The 21,518-nt window shown below is 47.1% G+C and overlaps 2 protein-coding genes across 3 annotated transcripts; one reads left to right on the top strand and one right to left on the bottom strand.

Moving 5' to 3' along the window:
- Positions 1-818: 818 nt before the first annotated feature.
- On the bottom strand, positions 819-18,429 carry LOC119651439 (zinc finger matrin-type protein 5). Of its 2 annotated transcripts, none has more exons than XM_038055041.1 (3): positions 18,179-18,429; positions 1,138-1,275; positions 819-1,060 (listed from the first exon to the last, which is right to left on the bottom strand). In XM_038055041.1, exons 1-3 carry the CDS (start codon positions 18,303-18,305, stop codon positions 873-875), a joined length of 453 nt encoding a protein of 150 aa, XP_037910969.1. In that variant the 5' UTR covers positions 18,306-18,429; the 3' UTR covers positions 819-872. The 2 variants fall into 2 exon arrangements, with proteins under 2 accessions (XP_037910969.1, XP_037910968.1); XM_038055040.1 differs by having other exon boundaries at positions 823-1,063; positions 18,179-18,416.
- A 35-nt stretch (positions 18,430-18,464) lies between these two features.
- On the top strand, positions 18,465-21,217 carry LOC119651438 (probable ATP-dependent RNA helicase DDX23). Its single transcript, XM_038055039.1, has 2 exons — positions 18,465-19,540; positions 19,610-21,217. The coding sequence occupies exons 1-2, from the start codon at positions 18,598-18,600 to the stop codon at positions 21,151-21,153; spliced, it is 2,487 nt and encodes an 828-aa protein (XP_037910967.1). The 5' UTR covers positions 18,465-18,597; the 3' UTR covers positions 21,154-21,217.
- The last annotated feature ends 301 nt before the right edge of the window (positions 21,218-21,518 follow it).

The following is a 21,518-nucleotide window of genomic DNA, read 5'->3' as shown; positions in this document are numbered from 1 at the left end:
ACTCTATTATTTTTCCTTCAAGTAGGGCAGACGATGATTCGTCGGTTTCTGACACTGCTCTTCTGCTTGGTTTTCCCACTGGGCATTTTCGCATTTATTAGCCTTCCGGGAGCTTCCCTGATTTCCTTCCTCCACCAACGTTGACTTCGGGGGAGATCGCAAGATCCTCGAGCTTCTCCTAAATGGATCAAACACTAAGTCCTGGGACATCTCCCGACGAGGTGTAGTCACCCCACTATAGTCAAGGGCAGTGCCCACTCCCAAAAGCCGCTAGTACTGGGGTTCCGAGTCCCTACACCGTAAATTTTTTCTCCTTTATCCTTCCATATTAATTTCTTATTCTGGGTGTCCTTCCCATAGCCATTTTTGTCCACGGGTGGGTGTTCTTCTCCCATCTATCCGAGCTGCGCATAAACATGCTCATGCACGCGTACAAATGCGTACAAGCACATATTCCGCCGAGCATTCCCTTATCCGCACGAAGGGACACGCCTAATAGGAGATCTGGAAACTCCGCACAGGACTGTCTGTCTGTCTGTCACACGCATAACATAGAGCGTGATCCTACCAAATTTGGTAGAAATAGCAATATTGCTAACAAAGTCATAATGAGTCAAAGTTGTCACTTCTGTGCAAATTTAAGACTTTAAATAGCAGCATCACGCGAAAGTGGATATTCTATATGCAAATATTTTCCGACTTGTTTGTATCTGCTTTTGCTAAACGTTTTCATACCAAATTCTCGAGCCATTAAAGGACATAATAGATGAAATACTCAAGATTTTGCTTATAAATTCTTCCTTCTCTCTTCCCAAGTAAGGTTCTCTTACAATTCAAGATGAAATAAATAGAATTTAGTTCCATACACTGCTTCAACCCCATCTGTTTTTGGTGTCATTGGTAATCGAAAAACATTTCTCAATATCGTATGGCTGCAATGATGGTGGTAAGCTTTTATTCTGTACTTTCTCATGGGGATATTTCCATGGAAATTTGTGATCAGTATTCTTTTTCTCTATTTGGATTTGTTCGGTTTTCGGTGGTTGTTTTACCATTTTCTCTGCTGTAAATAGATTGAACGGGAATGAACTAAATTTTAAAATGAATTCCAAAACAAGCATCAGGGCGTATACTCACCTATTCTCTCTAATTCTTTTAGTTGGTCCATTCTATAGTGACTAAAATGACAGAACATACCAAATTTGCATTCCTTGCCGGTTAAAAAACGAGAACATGGTGTCTTTTTCCGTTCTTCTGCTAGGATATCCCGTGGATCTAGAAAATAAATGAGAATAAATTAAAGTTAGTACATCTAATCCATGTTGGTTGAAACACTGCTGAAAATTGTAATCACAATCTAGTTCCGTATTCTGCCAAAATTGAGCTTAACCATTCGCCCCTAATCATCAGCGCAACAACCCTTCAGCAATTGTCTTGTTCATTAAATTTACCTAGCAGTGAAGCATTTGGCAGATTCCCTCTTCCTCAAATTCTTAGTTCCTCTACTTCATATTCGAATCATTAATTTGCCAAAATATGCATCTCACATGTTCACTCTTTCCCGGAGCATAGAACATTTACAGTCTCTTCTTATTATTATTTTGGACATTTCATGTTAAGTTCCATTATCATCATAAATAATGCTGTGCAAGTGATAAACCTACAGCAGCGGGACAAGCACCAGGACGAACTCAAACATTCATGACCAACCAAGTTTCGAACCCGAGGCGACGAGGTCGAGAAGCTGACGCTCAGCTAACTTGCCAATAAATTATAAATGATATTGCGCAAGTTGTGCTATAGATGTCGAATTTACTTTTCTTTTCGTCGACATTCAAAGCGTTTAATAACACCAAGAACCGAGAAGCCATGCAGATTTTACCTGCTTAACATTATCAACATAAAGAATGATGATAGTGATAGGTGCTTCCACGGAGTTGCATTTAGATGCTGGCGGAACTAAACGGTGTTAAACTTTCCGTAGATTCTATTGCGAAATTCCAATCTGTAGCTTAGAGTTTCCAATTGTATAAAACTACTTATTACAGGCAGACCCCGAAGAAGTCTTCTTTTATCCTGATGAATCTTAATTAATCTTTGAAAAGATTTATGCGCATTCTAAAGCAAATAGCCTTATGAACAATACGTGGAATTTGGCTTCAGTTGGATTAAAAAAAAAGCTGGTTGGGACATTTGTTTGGTACAGTTTTTTCTGAAATTACTCAAAAAGGCCCCAGCACACTTGGCAAGGCACCATGAGATCAGTGGCTCAGAACTTAACAAAAATTGGGTTTAATTGCGAAGAGGAGGATATACCTACTCGAATGGAATTTGACTCATCTCTGACAAACCCCAGACAACCCGTTACCGTAGATGATGTGAACCAATTTTTTGGAGAATCGCTATATCGTAATGACCCCTGGGTGGGATGAGACGCGTGGATCGCCACATCCACATCCCTGCAAGAATAAGCAGGACAATGCTTCCCTACAAGACAGCACGTCTCATCACGCCAATAATTCTACCCTAACATCTCACTTCAGCGTCATGCTTTCCACAGCAGTGGACAAGGTGAAAGCTGCTCGGTAGCAGTTCGGTGCTTGGTGGACCAGAGAAGCCAAAACAGCTGCGTAACTGAGGATCTGCTTGAGAGACTGCGACTGGGGGTGTTCTTCAGGAACTCCGAGGATGCAAGTGGGGAGGTCTACTGTATACCCTATTGGCACAACCACTGAACTTAGGAATGTGTTTAATGCCTCAAGCCCAACCCAGAGGATTTCAATGCAAACTTGCATTTTTGTCACAATCACTCGCATCCGCAAATTTGAGTGTAATGACATAACAAAAATGTACCGCCAAATTCTTTTTAAGCCCGAGAATCGAATCAAGTTGAGGATTCTGTAGAGAAGCGATCCTAGGGAGGTCATTACCGAAGCATTTTCTTAAAACCGTCAGTTACCCACCACAGCACCCTGGCAAGCGATAAGGATACTTCATCAGATAGCCGAGGACAACGCCCCCGATGAGGAGCCTAATGGCTGATCAAGAACGCTTTCTATATGGTCGATTTAATGTATGGAGCAACAACCCCGGAATCTGCAAAATCAATAATTAGGAAGGTAACAGCGTAACAGGAACAAGGAGAACACTACCGAATTAGTCGAGTTCGGCGATGCATCCGGAGACTGGTATTCTGCGGTAATTTATAGTTGAATAAAATCATGCAAAGGCTATATCATGCGCAATACGCGGCGGAAGATCGTGTTGCCCCATTGAAAACCAGGAAGAACCAGGATTACTGGGCCTATACCATACCTAAGAGAGTATCATCCTGTTAATAGTATTAGAAAGTGGAAAGGAGTATGGGAAATATCCCATTCAAGTTTACAGCGATTACACCGATTCGGAAATAGCTCTTGCTTGGCTTCATAGCAGAAAAGAGATCGAAGATAAATTCGTAAGGCGCAGGAACAAGGGCTATTCTTAAAGTCATCCCTCAGGGGTCGTTAGCGATTTTTAAACGGGTCGCTTACGATACGGGGTGTGACGTCCCCGAGGTGCCCGAGTAAGTAGTTCTGCCCCCTAGCTGGCAGCATACCTGCGTCCTAGGTAGTAGCCTCGAGAAAGCTTCTCGGTGAAGAGCGAACCGCGAATGACCGGTACACGTCGGGACACACTGGGAGTCTCCGGAGCCGTCGACAACTCTCTGTCGGCGTCGACAGGGTGATGTGAGCGTAGCTCTGCCAAGGTGGTAGTTGCGACGTGTATCAGGAGCCAGCCCCTTCGGGACCCTGGTCGGGAAGTGTGCATTGAACCGGTGTTAGTAGACCGCGTTGCCCCGAGCGAGCGCTGATCCGTCCGTGAATTCCGGGATCAGCTAAGCGTAGGTCAGGCCTCAGGGAACTGGGGTAGGGGCTGTGTCCCCGAGGGTATACCCGTTCTTGACTATTGCGGCCCGCTCCCTTGCACACGATGCGCTGGTACCTTTTCATGGAGAATATTCTGAAAATTATAAAAAAAAAACGACGAAACAACAGACAAGGAGGAAGAGCTGGATGCGTTTGGGCGGAGCACAAAGATGCGTCGTTCACCGCAGCGACCAGTGAAAGAGGCAACGAGGGCTGATATACCCGATGAGACACCGGGGCGCCCAAATAAAGAGGAAGCCTCATCAAGTGGTGCGACTGACCGTGCGGGGATGGCAACTCCATTACCTTGCAGTGCCCCTGTCCTGGAAGTAAGCTCAGTGAGAAACGCTAGTCCTGAGCAGATGGATTTGGACACAAATCGAGTGGAAATGCATTCGACCGTCCTCGCTAGAGCCGAAGAGGAAAGGCTCATCCGAAAGTGCGCAGCAGTGGTGAAACGTATGCGGTCGGCAACGTTCCTTCAGAGAAACGTCAGCAAAGGCGTCAAAAACGGGCTGATGGAACTGGAGGAACTACTGGACCGCATTTCCTTTTATAGACGCACATGGAGAGCAGCGGAAGACGATTGTAGAGCAGAAACAGTCGCACTCCCCGCTGAGAATGCTGCTTGCGTCAAACGGACAGCAGATAGCCCTCTGCAAAGTGAACAGGGGAAAAAGCGGAAAGAGGACGACGTGCCTGAAGGAGACTTTATCGAAGTAGTCTCCAAGGCCCAAAAAAAGAAGGCGAAAAAGGATAAAAAGAAACAACGGACTCCGGCGCCAGAGACACGTCTGTCCAAAAACAAGGAGGCTGCCAACCCAAAGCCAGTAGCGGAAAAAACGAGGAAACGAAGAAGGACTAGATCGTCGGCTCTGCTCATTAAGCCGACGGAAGGCAAGACATTTGCGGAAGTCCTTAGTGAAATCCGCTACAGGATGAAACCCGAGGAGAACGGAGCAGAGGTGTCTTCGATACGGAAAACGAGGAGTGGTGGAGTTCTCGTCGAACTGGGCCCAAAGACGACCAACAAGAGCACGTTCTGCGAAGCGGTCAAGGGGCTATTGGGGGAGAAGGCCCTTGTTTCCAGCCTAGAACCCATGTGCTCTCTGGAAATACGGAATCTTGACTGCCTCACAGAAAAGGTCGAAGTAGAGGAGGCGCTAAAGCGTGAATGTCCAGAGGTAACCAATGCCCGGGTAGGTATTACCTCTGTAAATGCTCGAGGCCAAAAGCTTGCCGTGGTGGATGTCCCCGAGCAATATGCGAGGAAACTCCTTAACAGCGGGAGAATCAAAATCGGATGGGTAGTATGCAGGGTACGAATGCGGATAGTCCCCACCAAGTGCTACAGGTGTCTGGACTATGGACACACATCAGCAGCTTGCAAGGGTCCGGACAGGAGGACAGCATGCCGGAGATGCGGCCAAGCGGGTCATCAAGCGAAGACTTGCAAGGAAAGCGAGAGTTGTGTTCTCTGCAGGGATCGTGGCGCATCTGGCGAAAGCGTCGCACACACTGCGGGCTCGGGACGGTGTCCGATCTTCAGGGCGGAATTGGAGAGGGCTAGGATGCGAACGCCATGATCCGCATTTTGCAAATTAACATGCACCGGAGTGCAACCGCTCACCAGTTGCTAGCGCAGTTCGCTGCGGAAGTAAATGCTGATCTAGTGCTGATTAGCGAGCAATACCGAAACAAGAACCCGTCCTCATGGTATCTCGACTTATCGGGCACCGCTGCCATCTGGGTTCGGGACGACGTTCGACTTCGTGTTCTTGCCGAAGGCCGGGGGGACGGATTTGCCTGGATCCGGTGTTTAGGGATAACGTTTTTTAGCGTTTACCTGACGCCGAATGAGTCGATTCCGGACTTTCGGCGCCGGCTTGATGCTCTGGAGGACGCCGTTTCGAGCACGGAGGGACGAATCCTGGTTGGCGGTGATTTTAATGCCAGGGCTCTTGAATGGGGCATGCCTCAATCAGACTCCAGAGGGAAACGGATTCTGGAAATGGCGGCGAGAACCGGGCTCGTAATTTTAAACACCGGATCCACGCCAACGTTTCGGCGCTCAGGTTGTGAAGGAAGCATTCCCGACATAACTTTTGCGTCGGAATCTCTGGCATCATCGGTGGACGGGTGGCGAGTCCTAGAAGACTTCTTGGCAGGTGATCATCAGTACATTGCGTTCGAAGTGTTTGACGCTACTTGCCGGGGAGCACCAACACGACGTTCCCCCTGCGTGTGGAATGTCGCGAAGGTGAACATCGGAAGGTTCGTCGAAGCTCTTGGAGCAGGTAGTGCCGCGCTGGGGGGCACTCCGGGGGGTGGTGGTGTCGCAGCTGACACTGTCGTAAATTCAGTGATGAATCTGATAACGACGGCGTGTGAGGCTTCCATGCCCCGGAGAGGCCCCAGGCGCGACAAGCCTTCTATGTACTGGTGGACGGCGGAAATTGACGACCTACGGAAGGAGTGTCATAAGCTCCGCCGTTTGGCACAACGTTTGTACGCCAACGAGGAGGCATGTGCCATAAAGGCCGAAAGGCCACAATATAGATCAGCAAAAAGGGGACTCCGCAGCGCTATAAATAAAAGCAAAGCTCCCGGCTGGCAAAATGTTATTAATGAGGTGAATGATGACCCGTGGGGACTTGGCTATAAGCTGGTCACTCGGAAAATCGGGGCTCTGCGGAAGCCCTGCATACTGAGCACCGACCAGATGGACCGCATTGTGCGGGCATTGTTCCCCAGACACCCTGTACGGCTTGATGTAAACAGCGCGGAAAGCGTCGTGGATTGCCCCCTTTTCACAATGGGCGAACTCGAAGAAGCGGTTCTCACTATGAAAAACAGGAAGGCGCCAGGTCCTGATGGCATCCCGGCGGAAGTTTACAAACTGGTGTTCCGCCAACGGCCAGAATTGCTGCTCGAAGCGTTCAACGCGTGCTTGAAGGAGGGCATTTTTCCTTCTCGCTGGAAAGTGGCCAGACTCGCGTTGATCCGTAAGGGTAAAGGAGATCCGGAGCTCCCGTCTGCATACCGACCGCTGTGTATGCTTGACACGGCCGGAAAAGTGCTCGAGAAGCTCATCAGGGGTAGACTCGCTGAAGCGATCCGTGCTGCCGGGAACTTATCCGCAGGGCAGTTCGGGTTTAGAACAGGGAAATCTACAGTGGATGCTGTTATGGAGGTCGTAGATGCGTTTAATCGAGCCGGGGCACACAGCCGCCGATCTCGACGGATAGTGCTCCTCATAACGCTTGATGTCAGAAATGCCTTCAATTCCGTAAGATGGACAGATATGCTGGGCATACTAGAGAACTCCTTTCACGTGCCAAGCTATCTCTTGCGGATATTGAGGGATTATCTGAAAGACCGCTCCCTGTTCTATGAGACGCTAGAGGGCCAGAGGAGGATGGAAATCACGTCGGGAGTAGCGCAGGGATCCATCCTAGGGCCGGACCTCTGGAACGCTTCCTACGATAGTCTGCTGAGACTCGATATGCCTGAAGAGTCGCGCCTGGTCGGTTATGCAGACGACGTTGCGGCACTTGTTGCCGGACGCACTGTTGAACAGGCGCAAAGCAGACTTAGCATATTGATGCGACGGGTAAGCGGATGGATGACTGCTCACGGTTTCAACCTTGCGCTGGAAAAAACCGAAGTAGTCATCCTGACCAGAAGAAGAATCCCGACCTTGCGTCCCATATCGATCGGCGAGTTGACTATAGAGTCAAAACCAACGGTTAAATACCTTGGTTTAATGCTCGACTCGAAGATGAGCTTCTTCGAGCAAATCAAAGCAGCCGCGGACAGGGCTGCAGCAGGAGTCGCGGCCTTGAGTCGGCTAATGGCGAATGTCGGCGGCCCTATATCAACTAGGAGACGTCTCCCCATGGGAGCAACGCAGTCCGTCCTTCTCTATGGTGCGGAGGTATGGGCTGATGCCCTTGACAAGGAGGTGCATCGTAAACGCCTCGCTCAAGTGCAGAGGCAGGGAGCTTTGCGAGTGGCGTCTGCTTATCGCACTGTCTCCGAGCCGGCTGTGATGGTGATTGCGAGAGTGATCCCCGTTGCCCTCCCAAGGAGCGCAAAGCTATCTATCGCCGTATGGGCGAAAACTTAAGAGAAGTGGTTGCCCGTGAAGAACGTCAACGCACCCTTAACGAGTGGCAACTTTCTTGGCAAAATGAGCCAAGGGGCAAGTGGACTGCGCGGCTCATCGACAAATTAGACCCGTGGTTGAACAGAAAGCACGGTGAGATTGATTACTTCCTTACCCAACTTCTAAGTGGGCATGGAGGTTTTCAGTCTTACCTGCACAGGATCGGGAAAGCGCGATCTCCTGATTGTGTTTTCTGCAATGGAGTGGCGGACGACGCTGAACACACTTTTTTCTCTTGCGAGAGGTGGGACGGCTTTTCTCAGCAGCTTTATGCAGACACAGTGGAGCTCTCTCCAGACAACATTGTCAGAGAGATGCTGAAGAGCGCTGGCAGCTGGAATCGTATTGCGCATTATGTTCGGGCTCTTCTTATTACGAAGAAGATTGAACTCAACCGGCCGAGGGATCGGACGGAAATGGGTTCCCTAAACTAACAACTCCCTTCCTCCCCTCCCCTCCCGTTGCTGAAAGGAATTCCCTGACTTGAAGCTTCCCAGAGCCGGGAGAGCGGGAGGGCTAGCCCGAAGTAATGTGTCAAACGGTTCCAGGCTAGTTCTCTGATGACAGGGAGGTGTTTAGTTGGTAGTCCGCCAGCGTGCTGTTGCGGGAGTCCAACACTCTGTGTTTACGCATTCACCTACCCTACTCCAAAAAAAAAAGTCATCTCTCTGACTGAGATCCATCATGTTCTATCAAAGTAGAGCCCAGCTGATTAAGCGTCTCGAGGTATGCGGCCGCAGGAGTTTGTATCTCTACTCTCTCTGGTTCTACGGTTCTTCGTTTTTAAGAGGGGAGATACCAACAGCGTTTTTTTCTTGCAGGCATGCTGAAGAGTTCGTAGGCTAACACACAGATGGCGCTACTAGTACCAAATCCACATGATTTTTAGTTGACGCTAACCTTCAAAAGACACGTGTTCATATTTAACAGTTGTCGGACTACTAGTTTGTGGAATAGAGCATTTTGAGGGAGCATCTTTTTTAGTTTGAGAAAAATGGGTAAAAAGGAATTTCGTGTATTTATAAAGCATTGTTTTCGGTGAAAAAAATACCGCTGAAGCCAAGGTTTGCCTTGATAAATAGTACTCGGTCTTTGCACAAGGAAAATTAAACGTTGAGATCTGGTTTGTTAGGTTTGAACGAAGTGATATGCACACCAAGGACCTTGCACGCTGTGGACGATCCAAAGAGGCTGTAACCGACGAAAATATCAAAATAATCCACAAAATAATTTCGGATGATCCCAAAGTGAAGTTGATCGAAATAGCTGAGGCTCTAAAGATATCAAAGCAACGTGTTGGACATATCGTGCGCGAATGTTTGGGTATACGAAAGCTCTATTCAAAGTGGATGCTCACAAGCGACCATAAACAGCTACGAGTTGACGATTCCGAGCAGTGTTTGAAATTCTTTCTGCATAAAAACCCCGAATTTATCCGTCGATATGTGATAATGGACGAAATATGGTTCCATTATTTCACACCAGAATCAAAACGATCGTCATCTGAGTGGAATGCACGTGGTAAACCGACTCCAAAACGTGCAAAGACACAACAGTGATCGGGCAAGGCTGTGCCATCAGTATTTTGGGATGCGAGCGGTATAATATTCATCGACTATCTTGCGTGTCCGGATGGCTCAAGTGGTTAGAGCGCTGGGCTGTCGTAGCGGAAGGTCGCGGTTCAAATCTCGCTGGGGGCAGAGGAATTTGTTATCGTGATTGGATGTCGGACACCAGTCGACTCAGCTGTGAATGAGTACCTGAGTCAAATCAGGGTAATAATCTCGGGCGAGCGCAATGCTGACCACATTGCCTCCCACAGTATACTGTGGTGTACCGTTACGGTCTTGAATGAAGTGCTCTAACACACTTCAAGGCCTAGATCCAATATGGATTGTTGCGCCAACGATTATTATTATTATTATTATTATCTTGAGAAAGGAAAAAAAACTATCAACAGCGACTATTACATAATGTTATTGAAGCGTTTGAAGATTAAACGGCTCCATTTGAAGAAAAAGAAGGGTCTATTGCATCAAGACAATGCACTGTGTCACAAATCAATGAAAACGATTATATGCATGAGTTGCGCTTCGAATTGCTTCCGCATCTACCATATTCTCCAGATCTGAGCCCCGGCTTTCTTCTGTTATCAAACCTTAAGAGAATGATCGCTGGAAAGAAATTTAGCGCCGATGAATAAGTAATCGCCGAAACTGAGAGTTTTTTGGAAGCTAAAGACAACTCGCACTACAAAAATGGTATCGAAAAATTGTATGACCGCTTTAATCGTTGTATCGGCCTCGAAGGCACCTATATTGAATAATAAAATCAAATTTTATAAAAAAAAATGTCTATGTTAGCCTACGAACTTTTCAGCCCAACTGTTAATCGAATACGCCATCCCAGAATGATCCTTGAATGGTTCCTTCTACATGTCGCAGAACAATGGAGGAAGAGTACAACCTTGTCCAAGAGTCGTACGAGCAATGATGGCACGCCCAACATAGTGTAACGCAAATACATAGTTCTCATGTTACCAGTTACACACCCTATTCTCGTGGATCCGCACCACTGGATTGCGTAGCGTTTGACGAAAACCCGTTCTAAAACTTTAATTTCACACTTAATTATACAACATTATTGCACAATTAGTTATAAACATTTGATCGGATTCTAGGCGTATTTATAATCCATGCCCATCTTCCTGACTTTGAAGCTTAACTCACTTCAAAACCACTTTTATACTTCGCTGAACATTCTAGAAAAATACTGAAATACTTGCGACTTTAACACGAAACTTTTTATTGTCAGTAATTGCAGTTCCAGCTAGAAGCCTGCCAATATCACGATTACCAACATTGATTATTACGCTTCCGCCAAAGGCCGCGCCCTCGAGAAGGTTATTAACAACCCAAATTTGAGTTTGTGCGGCGGCACAACAATGGTAAACCAACTTTTTCAAATCCCATAGGCTCTCCCCCTGATGTCACAATATCAAACTCAGTCGAAAAAAACTGGTTTTGGGACACTGTGGATAAAGAGATTTCAAACAGCCCTCACCGACCTATCCTCATTCAGAACAACAGGATATCCCAAAACTGTGCGTCCAAATTTGGGCACACACATCTCCATCTCAGACTCTTCAACATCATCCTTCCCCCTGACATTGAAGAAATAGCTAAAATTATCAAGTCACGCTTTCCGCATTCAAATCTAAGAGGCAAGAAATAACTAGTTATGAGCTGTAAGGAAGAAAAAGAGGAAATCCTGGCATAATATGTGGATGAACATCTCGGACTGCAAATCTTCCAAAGATTTCTGGAGTCAGATTAACTGGCTTAAAACCTTTCAGGACCCAAAGAAGCATCTCGATGCTTGGTAAACACGAAGTGCCTTCTTTTTCTACACCTTATAAAACGACACTATAAAAATGAATTCGTTTACTTGGTCTTGACTCTCATTTGCCACTCAACCTTTTTCCTGCAGAAATTCCAGGAGGTTCTCTTCAAACAAAAAACGCTCTGCGCTAGGCACGGATGCGATCATATACACCTATGTTAAGTGGCTGAACCAATCAGCAAGAGAAGTTCATCTGAAAGCGTTAAATGATGAATGGCTATCTCGGAATGCACCAGGCGGCTGGCGTGAAGTCAAATTAGTTCCGATCCCCAAGAAAGGTAAATCTCAAAATGATCTCAACAACTTTACGCCGATCTCCTATCTCGACATTTTCTCTAAGTTAACAAATGCCATGGTCAAATCCAGGCTTGTCCTAGTTCTGAAGCAGCTCCGCCTGCTCCCGGAGAAAAATTTTGCTTATAGGAAACGCAGGTCCACTTCCCCGTGTCCCAATAACTTGCTACTTCACATCGCCATTGAAAAGAGCCACAGAAAACATGTTTTTGGCCCATTCCTGGATATCAGCAAAACCTACGAGAGGGTGAACCTGTCGCTCCTCATAGGAATCATGACTGGCATGTATCTTCCCCCTGCCATCATCCTATTGGCATGAGATCATGCGTAATAGGAAGTTAACCATGCAAGGCTATCATGTCCTAATAAACAACAGGATGTGTCCCTTAGCCCAGTAATTTTAAACGTTTATACGACCCCTCTTCACAAGAAATGCTCTAGCAAAGTGGAAATTTTCCAATATGCTGATGACTTGCTAAATATAACCTCAGAGAACTCTCGGGAGGATGCAGAAAAAATTCTTCGAGGCAGATCTCTTCATAAATCAGTATAACTTCCTTAAAACTTCCCATCAATCTGTAGAAGTCATGCAGGTTTCCTTTGGTTTTTCTCGATGTTTTCGGGCAATCAACAATATCTACCTTGAGCATAAAAAGTCAATCACCTTCCTGGGAAGAATCATCTCTGCCTCTCTCACAGTCAAGGAGCACATTAAATACATCTCAAATAAGGCCATGAAGGCGACCATGCTCAAAAAATTTTGCCACCGGGGCCAGCTGAGGACTTCACCCTAGAGAAGCTCTCAAGCTATTTAGAGAGATTGTTAGGCCAATCCTTGGCTATGCCTTCTTTTCAGTATTCGCTCCCAAATACCTTGAAAAAAAAATCGAAGCTCACACGGCGACTTCTCCGAAGCGTTGTCTTGGCCTTATAAGGCATTCTCCAATGCATGTCATCTTTGCGGTAACGGCCAACCTCCTCCCTCTTACAGGAGATCTTTACTAGCAGTCAACCCCGCCTTTTATGCCCTCATCAGGGACAATTACATTCCCTCAAACACACTAACGGCTGTTTTAAACACATTTTATTCTACCCTAGAAAACTCACATGCAGGCATAACCTCCGTCCCATTCAAGCACTTCTCCACATAAAACCCATATGAGGATGATGACCCCCCTTCAGAGCAGATCTTGCCACATATGGTGAAATCAAAGCTCAAAAATGGGAAGCACTAGGCTTTACGGTCCTGGCTACTGATGTCTCCGTCGACGCCGTAAACACCAGGATGTGCGGTTTTCGCAAACGTACAACAACTCTGCTCTATACTCAGAACAACCAAAACATCTGTTCTCTCGGCTAAGCTATCAGGTATAGCTAAGCCAAAGAAAATCCTAATCATCACAGACTCCTTTCAAGCCTTATTAACAAAACCCCAGTCAACTACCTGGCTAGCAGGTGTCTGAAAAAAAGCTAACACTCTGGGTTCCTGGGCATAGCGGATTTTCTTACAACGATATGGCGGATGATAATGCCAAACGAGCAAGAACTACTGGCACCCTGACTCCCCCTCCTTATGCTTTTTCTGACGTCTGGCAACTAACACGTGCTGAATGAAACGAGGCCTTCAAAATCACTTCCTAAAGGTAAGTTTTTCTCTCGTGTTTTCTCTATCATTCTTATCAAGCCCTGCTTTTAGAACATGCCAGGGTCGGTGTGGCGCCCTGCTCTGCTTTTTTTGGGAAGAAACGAAAGAGAAATAAGAAGAGGAGAAAGGCAACAAGTCCGGAGTGTGTCGTGCACGTTTTTTTTTTTTGAGGTTGAGGTGTCGAAAATTGTAAGGATGGGAGATAGTTGGTCGCTCGGGGAGAAAGTTGACGAATGGTAAGCTCCGCCGGATCAAAGCTACTTAAACGAGGAAAAGAGCAAGCGTCGTCATTTCCATTGCTGTTCCCAGATTACTGATAAGTTGTGCGTTACGAACAAATAAATGCGTCTCGCGTAGGAGAGCGCTCCTACCACTTTGGAAAATGTCCGGCAATTTCCAATCGTAAACTCAAGAAAAATCGGAAAACTAAACCCCAGTGGTAGATAATTTTTTTATTCTAGGTGACCTTTGTCGCCGTTACGTTAGCCACGCTTTTAGTGGTCGTGTCTGGCGCAGGCGATCCGTAAGGAGGCAGTGCCTGTGCAAGATTAGGATGCTGCCATGTCCGCGGTGCCAACATCATCTATCGAATTCACCGCGACTCTGACCGCTGTCGAGAGTGAAGGCACCATGTCAACGATAAGGTGAATTATATGAAGGATCAAGTTCCTCGATCGATAAATGAAAGGACAAGATTATTGTAAGTGTGCAATTTTGCGCCATGGTGCGTAGACTTAAAGACTAATTTAATCCAAACGAGATCACTATGCTCGGATTATAATGGAACGATCTTTGATGTGTTAGCTACGGGGACACATTCGGTCCACCCTAATGGACATGCGAAATTTAGGTATAAGTTTACTACTACTTAATTTTGCTGTGTAGTTTATTAGTTCCGAGTTGTCACAATCTCGGCAGATGCCGGATTTTACCTAATACTAGCACTAATTTCCAAGGATTTAGGCACGGATGATTCTACCTACTCAAAAACTAAAGGGACACTGGTGGTGGTGGCCGGTGGTAGGTCAATGGGAGAGTCTGTCGAGAACTCCCCGCGACATCGACCACGTATGCAGAATGATGTACTGCATGGTTTGAACCAGACTGTGTGAGAGTCCCAGGACATCAAGGGAAGCCGTGAGGAATTTAGGTACAATACCTCTATCTGGCAATATTATGAGAGCTACAACAACCCGCTCCAGACGTATTTCCGTTTGATGTTGCTATTATGGGGGATAGCAATGTCAATAATACACGCGGAGCGACCAGTCTTGCCAACTAACAGCACGGCAGGCTTGTTGTGCGGTATGTGGCGATCAGTTTGAATTTGCCGGTCCCAATACATGCTGTAAGCAGAACTATCAAGTATTGCTTGCCCCTCATATCGGTAAACCGGACATGTTCCCACGATCAGCCCATGCTTGTATGCAAGCTCTTGATGAATCAGCATACATACAATATTGTACCTGGTGGTGTATTGCACCGGTGCCATAGCAGTGCAGCCAGCGTCTCTAACGCCGAACCACACATTCTGCACTGGTCGTTCTCCACCACTTCGTCCATAATGAGGTTTTCATAAGCTCGGGTGGAGACCACGCCATCCTGAATGGCACACATGAACCCCTCCGTCTCAGCAAGGAGCTCCCAAGCACGCAGCCATCTGTTCGACAAATGACTGCCAATTCACGTGTTTACCGTGCATTGCTTTCGACTTCCATTCATGGATCCGCTCTTGGTCCGACTTCACCCCACCCAGAAAATTGAAAGATAGATCCTTCAAGTTAAGTGGAGTCGGTCCACAGACAGCCGCATGCAAGGGACTCGCCCGCTGTTTACTGTACAAATAAGCGCGCAACGAATCGACTTGGCGATGATTTGTGACGCCACGTCAACCACGCCCCTACCTTCGATGTCACGAGGCAAGTTCATCCGCTCCACGGCAGAGTTTGGATGATGCATTCGGAATTCCGCCGTATCCGCCGCTGGACGTTTTCCAGATCGGTCTTCGTTCACGACAATATTCCGAATGCATAAGCCAGGGGAGGAATAGCGAATACATTCAACGCGCTTATCTTATTCTTCCCCGAAAGATGCGATTTCAGTACCAGCGTCACACATCGTAGGGATTCAGACAGCAGAGCATCCTTCAGATCATGAACTCGAGCATGGGTTCCTTACAGAATTCCTAGGTAATTGTAGAAGTCTGTCTCGTTCGTAGCTTGGATGTGGAGCTCACCAGTGCTATGTCCGGCTTACGGCTCGTGATGACCTTTGCGGATTGGATTCGACACTTGTCTAATCCAAACTCCAACCGAATATCACGGCTGCACACGTCTTTATTACAAACACATGCCCTCTAGCATTATTCAGTAGCCATGAAAGGGAATTCAGTGCCATGCAAAACCAAAGCGAATTCAACGAATCCATCTGGAAGCCAACCCTCCGTATACGTATGGACCCTGAGGTATTAGCACCCTCGGATGTACACACTGATAAGGTGGCATGCCACCCTTCCATAACTGTCGCCAAAAACTTTATTAGTTTCGGATCAATGCGATATAGATGTAAGACATCGATTAGCCAGATATGCGGGACGTTATCGAAAGCCTTGACATAATCGATGTAGCAACTAAAGTGGTTTCTTTGGCCTCTAGTTGCTTGTGCTAAAACTACGGAATCGATAATGAGTTGTTCTTTGCCACCCCTTGATCCAACTCAGCAGTCTTTCTGCTCCTCGGAAAGAATGTTGTTGGTCTCGAGATACGCATTGACCCTTCCACTAATAATAGACGTTATGAAGTTGTAAAGGGTTAGTAAGCAAGTAATCGGTCTTGGGTGTCTGCGGGGTCCTGCACCGTGTCCTTCTTAGGGATAAGGTAGGTAATCTCCGCAGTGAGGAAGTGTAGAAATTCCTCTGGCTGACTCATGATCTGATTTATACTGTGTGCCAACCGACTGTGAACGCTGGTAAATTTCTTATACGAAAAATTCTGCCCCCGATCCAGACCTGGGCTCCTCTTCGGTAACATCCGCAAAATTCATGTCAGGCGTATTGGTATGGCAGGTGCCTTCCGCGGTGATCCACTCAGCATGCTGGGCGAGTAACTTCCAAAGTCAACCCTATTCTTTCGCTTCCGTTACCGAAAATTGTACTGTCTGGATGCTCTGTTGGGATTCGTTGAGAGATCTGAAAAAGTTCCGCTGATTCCTCGCATATGCTGTATTCTGGACACATCTGGAAAGACTTTCGCCCTATCGTCGTAGCCGACTGCATATGACAGAAAGTTTCTGCTTTAGTGTGTCCAGAATTTCAACTACGGAGGATGGCTTAGTTTCTATATATCCTCTGCACTTTATTTCTCACCTGTCTACAGGCATTGCCAGGGCGGATTTGAATCAACCTAGCAATGTCCTACTGTAGTGAGTCCCGCCGACATTCCAGACGAATTTTCCATGGTGGATCTCTTTGGGCACTCAAACCAATAACACAAAAGCGAATCCTCTGACCGTGCACTCTGACAACCGCAATTGCACCACAATACACAAGTGATTGTAGTTGCAGCAGCGACATATCAACACACAGCCGAGATGCAATCTCATCATTGATTTGAGATTGCATTTTCGGAGTTGCTAGAGATGCATGGAGCCTGGGAATACCTCGTCTATGCAAAGGACCCATTTCCAAGAATTCTATACACGCTCTTTGGAATTCGTCCTGAACCACAGCGGAAACCTCAGCTGGACGGTTGTTGATGCCGCCCCCTCTATCTCCATCGACTCTCGGTCACCAGTTTCCGCGGTGACCTCAAGTCGAACACGCTCCCCGATGGTGGCCGAGATTATACCACTGCGAGTTATAAAGCGGTACTTGTCTGCTGGAAACGCTCGACGAATCTTCGGTACATCAAGGGGCATCAAGGAATTCTTATTCCTATGAAGAAGAAACGAAGACGGCGGCTGCTCGTCGGGTAGATGTCTGAATCGACTTAGAACTGATCCTTCCCCGCTTATTCCTCTCCCTTATTAGGTCGTTTGGCATTTTAGCTCTTTTTGGATTGAAACTTTCAGTGGTGTCACTTCGCCTCGAGACTTGACGTTTCTATTAGAGTAGCTTATCCCGCATGGGTTTTGTTTTGTTGACTCCTGAGTCAAGGCCTGTGATTAAATCTCTGTGTCCCGACAGGGAGATAATATGTGAGAACCAAGAACCTCGGCCCACATCTGGCTGAACATTCGGATTAGCTCCAGCACGAGTCGTCCGGTTCCATATATTTTCTCGCGTAATCGGTGTTCGCGACTCGCAAATTTGTCAGGGGAGTTTGGATGTTCGGCAGCCTTGGTGACCGTGTTGATACGAAGGTGATGCAACGCTAAACTCTCTTCGTCACAGAGTTGGCGCCCAACGTGGAGCTGCAGTGGTTGTGGATGGAACAATTTCTACGAAGCACATCATAAACCTGTCGTAAACGTTGGCATCATAATCAACAGCCATCCATTGTCTTCCTGTCGATAGTCGTTGTAAGCCGAATAGGTGCGACACAGTATTACATCCTTAGCTTGGCGGGATCACGCCGAACAAACAAAATAAATAACAACAGCAACAAATATTCGCCCTACTGTTATTCATGTCTATGCCAATAACAGCTTCATATCACAATTACCAACATTTAAAAAAAATAAGGAAAGTCAATCTTATATTCTAACAAAAAACGGAAATAAACAATCCGACCCCTGTTGACACTCAAAGTGTCCTTTCCGTACCTTTGAATCTGGCCATGTATTCCGCTTTTGCAATTTTATGCGGCAAACCCTCATTATGGCTCTTCCTTATGCTCACACTACACTTCATTCGCTTGTCGCAATATTCACAATAATAATTTCTACCCATTTTCACTACTTTTCTGTTATAAAATCCAGTTTTCCTCGAAAGATTTCACCGAATTGTTATTGTTTACGTTTTTGGACAATCAGCTGATTTCAACAGTGCTGTTGGCAAGTAACTCGACACTCACGACATCTTACACCTTTCTCCAGCTCCATCCGTTAAGGCACACACGTTACCGTTGCAAGAAGAAGCAAACGTCAAAGTCAAAGTTGGTTATTATTGTCCCGCGGGTTTGCAAACGTTTAGTTTTGTGCAAGGATTTGTTCTTTGAAAGGTTAAATGTCAACTGAATAAAATGGGCAACGATCGGAAAAGGCGTTCGCGGTCCAAGGAGCGCATCGAAAAGGACCGCGGGCGTGATTACGACCGGGACCGCAGGAGAAGGTCCAGGTCAAAGGAAAGGCTGGAGCGTGCCCGGTCTAGGGAGCGGAGGCGATCAAAGTCAAAAGAAAGGGGCCGTTCCAGGTCAAGGGAGCGGATCCAGAAGTCTCCCGACCGACACCGCAGATCACGATCCAGAGACAAAGCATCCATAAAGGCAGAAATCAAGAACATCAAACAGGGGTCACCCTCCCCCTACGACGGCAAGGAAGTCAAGGACGTCAAACCGGTAAAATCCGACCCGTCTGCACTAAAAACGGAAGAGGAACTCGAGAATGAGGCCAAGACCAAGAAGCAGGAACCCCTCTCACTGGAGGAACTGCTTGAGCGCAAGAAGAAGGAAGAGGCGGCTCGCAGCAAGCCCGTCTTCATATCGAAGGAGCAACGAGCAGCCGACGCCCTACGGCGACGACAGGAGGAAGTGGCTGCCATGCGAGCTGCACAGTTTAGCGGGCTGCAACGTCCCGTCAACGATTCACTAATCGGTATGGGCAAAACTCCAGAAAAAGAAAAAAGCCGACCAGAGCGTGAACGAGGATCTGAACGGGAGCGCGGTTCGGAACGCGAACGCGATCGAGAAAGAGAAGAGAAGCATCTTTCCCGCAGGGAACGAGATGAAAAGGATAAGGATTCATCGAAGAAAACTGATGATATGACGGTGAAGGACAAGGAAAAGGAGCTGGAAGCAATTCGCGAACGGTACCTAGGAATCATCAAGAAGAAACGTCGCGTTCGCAGGTTAAATGACCGCAAGTTCGTCTTCGACTGGGATGCGTCCGAGGACACTTCCGTCGATTACAACAATCTGTACAAGGAACGACATCATGTGCAATTCTTCGGGCGTGGGAATGTTGCCGGTAAGTATCTGAGCCTTCTTTTCCTCAATTCTTTGTTGACAATTTCTGACCCTCTCTTCCTTGACCCAGGCATCGACATCAAAGAACAGAAACGCAAACAAAGCAAATTTTACGGAGATTTATTGGAGAAGAGACGAACTGAAGCTGAGAAGGAACAGGAAAAAGTTCGCTTGAAGAAGGTCAAACGCAAGGAGGACAAGCAAAAATGGGATGACCGTCACTGGTCCGAGAAAGACCTAGACGAAATGACTGAGCGTGATTGGCGTATCTTCCGCGAGGACTACAACATAACAATCAAAGGCGGCAAAATACCGAATCCGATCCGTAGCTGGGTCGAGTCCGGATTCCCACAGCCGCTCCTCGACATCATTGATCGCGTTGGTTACAAAGAACCCACCCCCATTCAGCGACAAGCTATTCCGATTGGTTTGCAGAATCGCGACATCATCGGCGTTGCTGAAACAGGTTCGGGTAAGACGCTTGCGTTCTTGATTCCTTTGCTAGCTTGGATTCAATCGCTGCCGAAAATTGAACGACTCGAAGATGCCGATCAAGGACCATACGCTATCATCCTGGCGCCAACCCGTGAATTGGCTCAGCAGATTGAAGAGGAAACCAACAAATTCGGGCAACCGCTCGGCATCCGGACTGTCGTCGTGGTGGGTGGTTTGTCACGAGAGGAACAAGGCTTCCGTTTGCGTCTTGGCTGCGAAATTGTCATCGCCACCCCTGGTCGTCTCATCGACGTGCTGGAGAACCGATACCTCGTCTTAAATCAGTGCACATACATTGTCCTGGACGAGGCTGATCGTATGATTGACATGGGTTTCGAGCCTGACGTACAAAAGATCCTCGAGTACATGCCCGTAACGAATCTGAAACCAGACAGCGAGGAGGCCGAGGACGCCAACAAGCTAATGGAGAATTTCTATTCGAAGAAAAAGTACCGCCAGACTGTGATGTTTACGGCTACTATGCCGCCGGCGGTTGAACGACTGGCGCGCACATACCTTCGCCGACCTGCCACGGTCTATATAGGCTCCATTGGCAAACCGACCGAACGTACCGAACAAATCGTCTACATGATGGGCGAGAACGACAAACGCAAGAAACTTATGGAAATCCTCTCCAAGGGACTCGAACCGCCAGTCATCATTTTCGTCAACCAAAAGAAAGGTGCCGACGTGCTGGCTAAAGGTTTGGAGAAGTTCGGCTACAACACGTGCACACTCCACGGTGGCAAAGGACAGGAGCAGCGAGAGTACGCATTGGCTTCCCTCAAGGGCGGCACAAAGGACATTCTTGTCGCGACGGATGTGGCTGGTCGTGGTATCGATATCAAGGACGTCTCCATGGTCATCAACTACGACATGGCCAAGTCGATTGAGGACTACACCCATAGGATTGGTCGTACCGGTCGTGCTGGCAAGAATGGTATCGCTATTAGTTTCGTTACGAAGGACGACAGTTCGTTGTTCTATGATCTGAAACAATGTGTAATGGCGAGTCCGGTGTCGGTGTGTCCGCCGGAGCTCATGAATCATCCGGAGGCGCAACATAAACCGGGAACGGTGGTTACGAAGAAGCGACGCGAGGAGAAGATTTTCGCTTAGTGTGTATGATTCGTTCTATGATTTCTGTAGAAAGTTTAAAAAGGTACAATGAATTTATTCGAAATAGAAATTTTTGGTGTTTCATTTTCTGCGAGATGGTGTGATGCCCCTAATTAAATCGTTCATTCCGCTAGGGTTCGGTAGTAAGTAGCCGCGTGGGACAGTTAGTTTTCTGTGGCTTTGTCAGGTTCGATAGCGGATCTCCTGGATCACACTCGTCACTTTTTTTTCCTCGTAAGCTCCGTCCGGATGAGATCGTGAGGCTCCCAAATCATCCACTATATCAAGTTTTAATGTCTACTGACATCAGCAACATCTAGTTTTCTTTGTCTGGTGACGAGCGGATGAAAGAGTAATTTCCTTGT

The sequence above is a fragment of the Hermetia illucens genome, chromosome 3 (genome assembly GCF_905115235.1).
Source record: "Hermetia illucens chromosome 3, iHerIll2.2.curated.20191125, whole genome shotgun sequence".
NCBI lineage: Eukaryota > Metazoa > Arthropoda > Insecta > Diptera > Stratiomyidae > Hermetia > Hermetia illucens.
The sequence above is the reverse complement of the archived record's forward strand: the minus strand, read 5'-3'. Positions and strand labels throughout refer to the sequence as shown.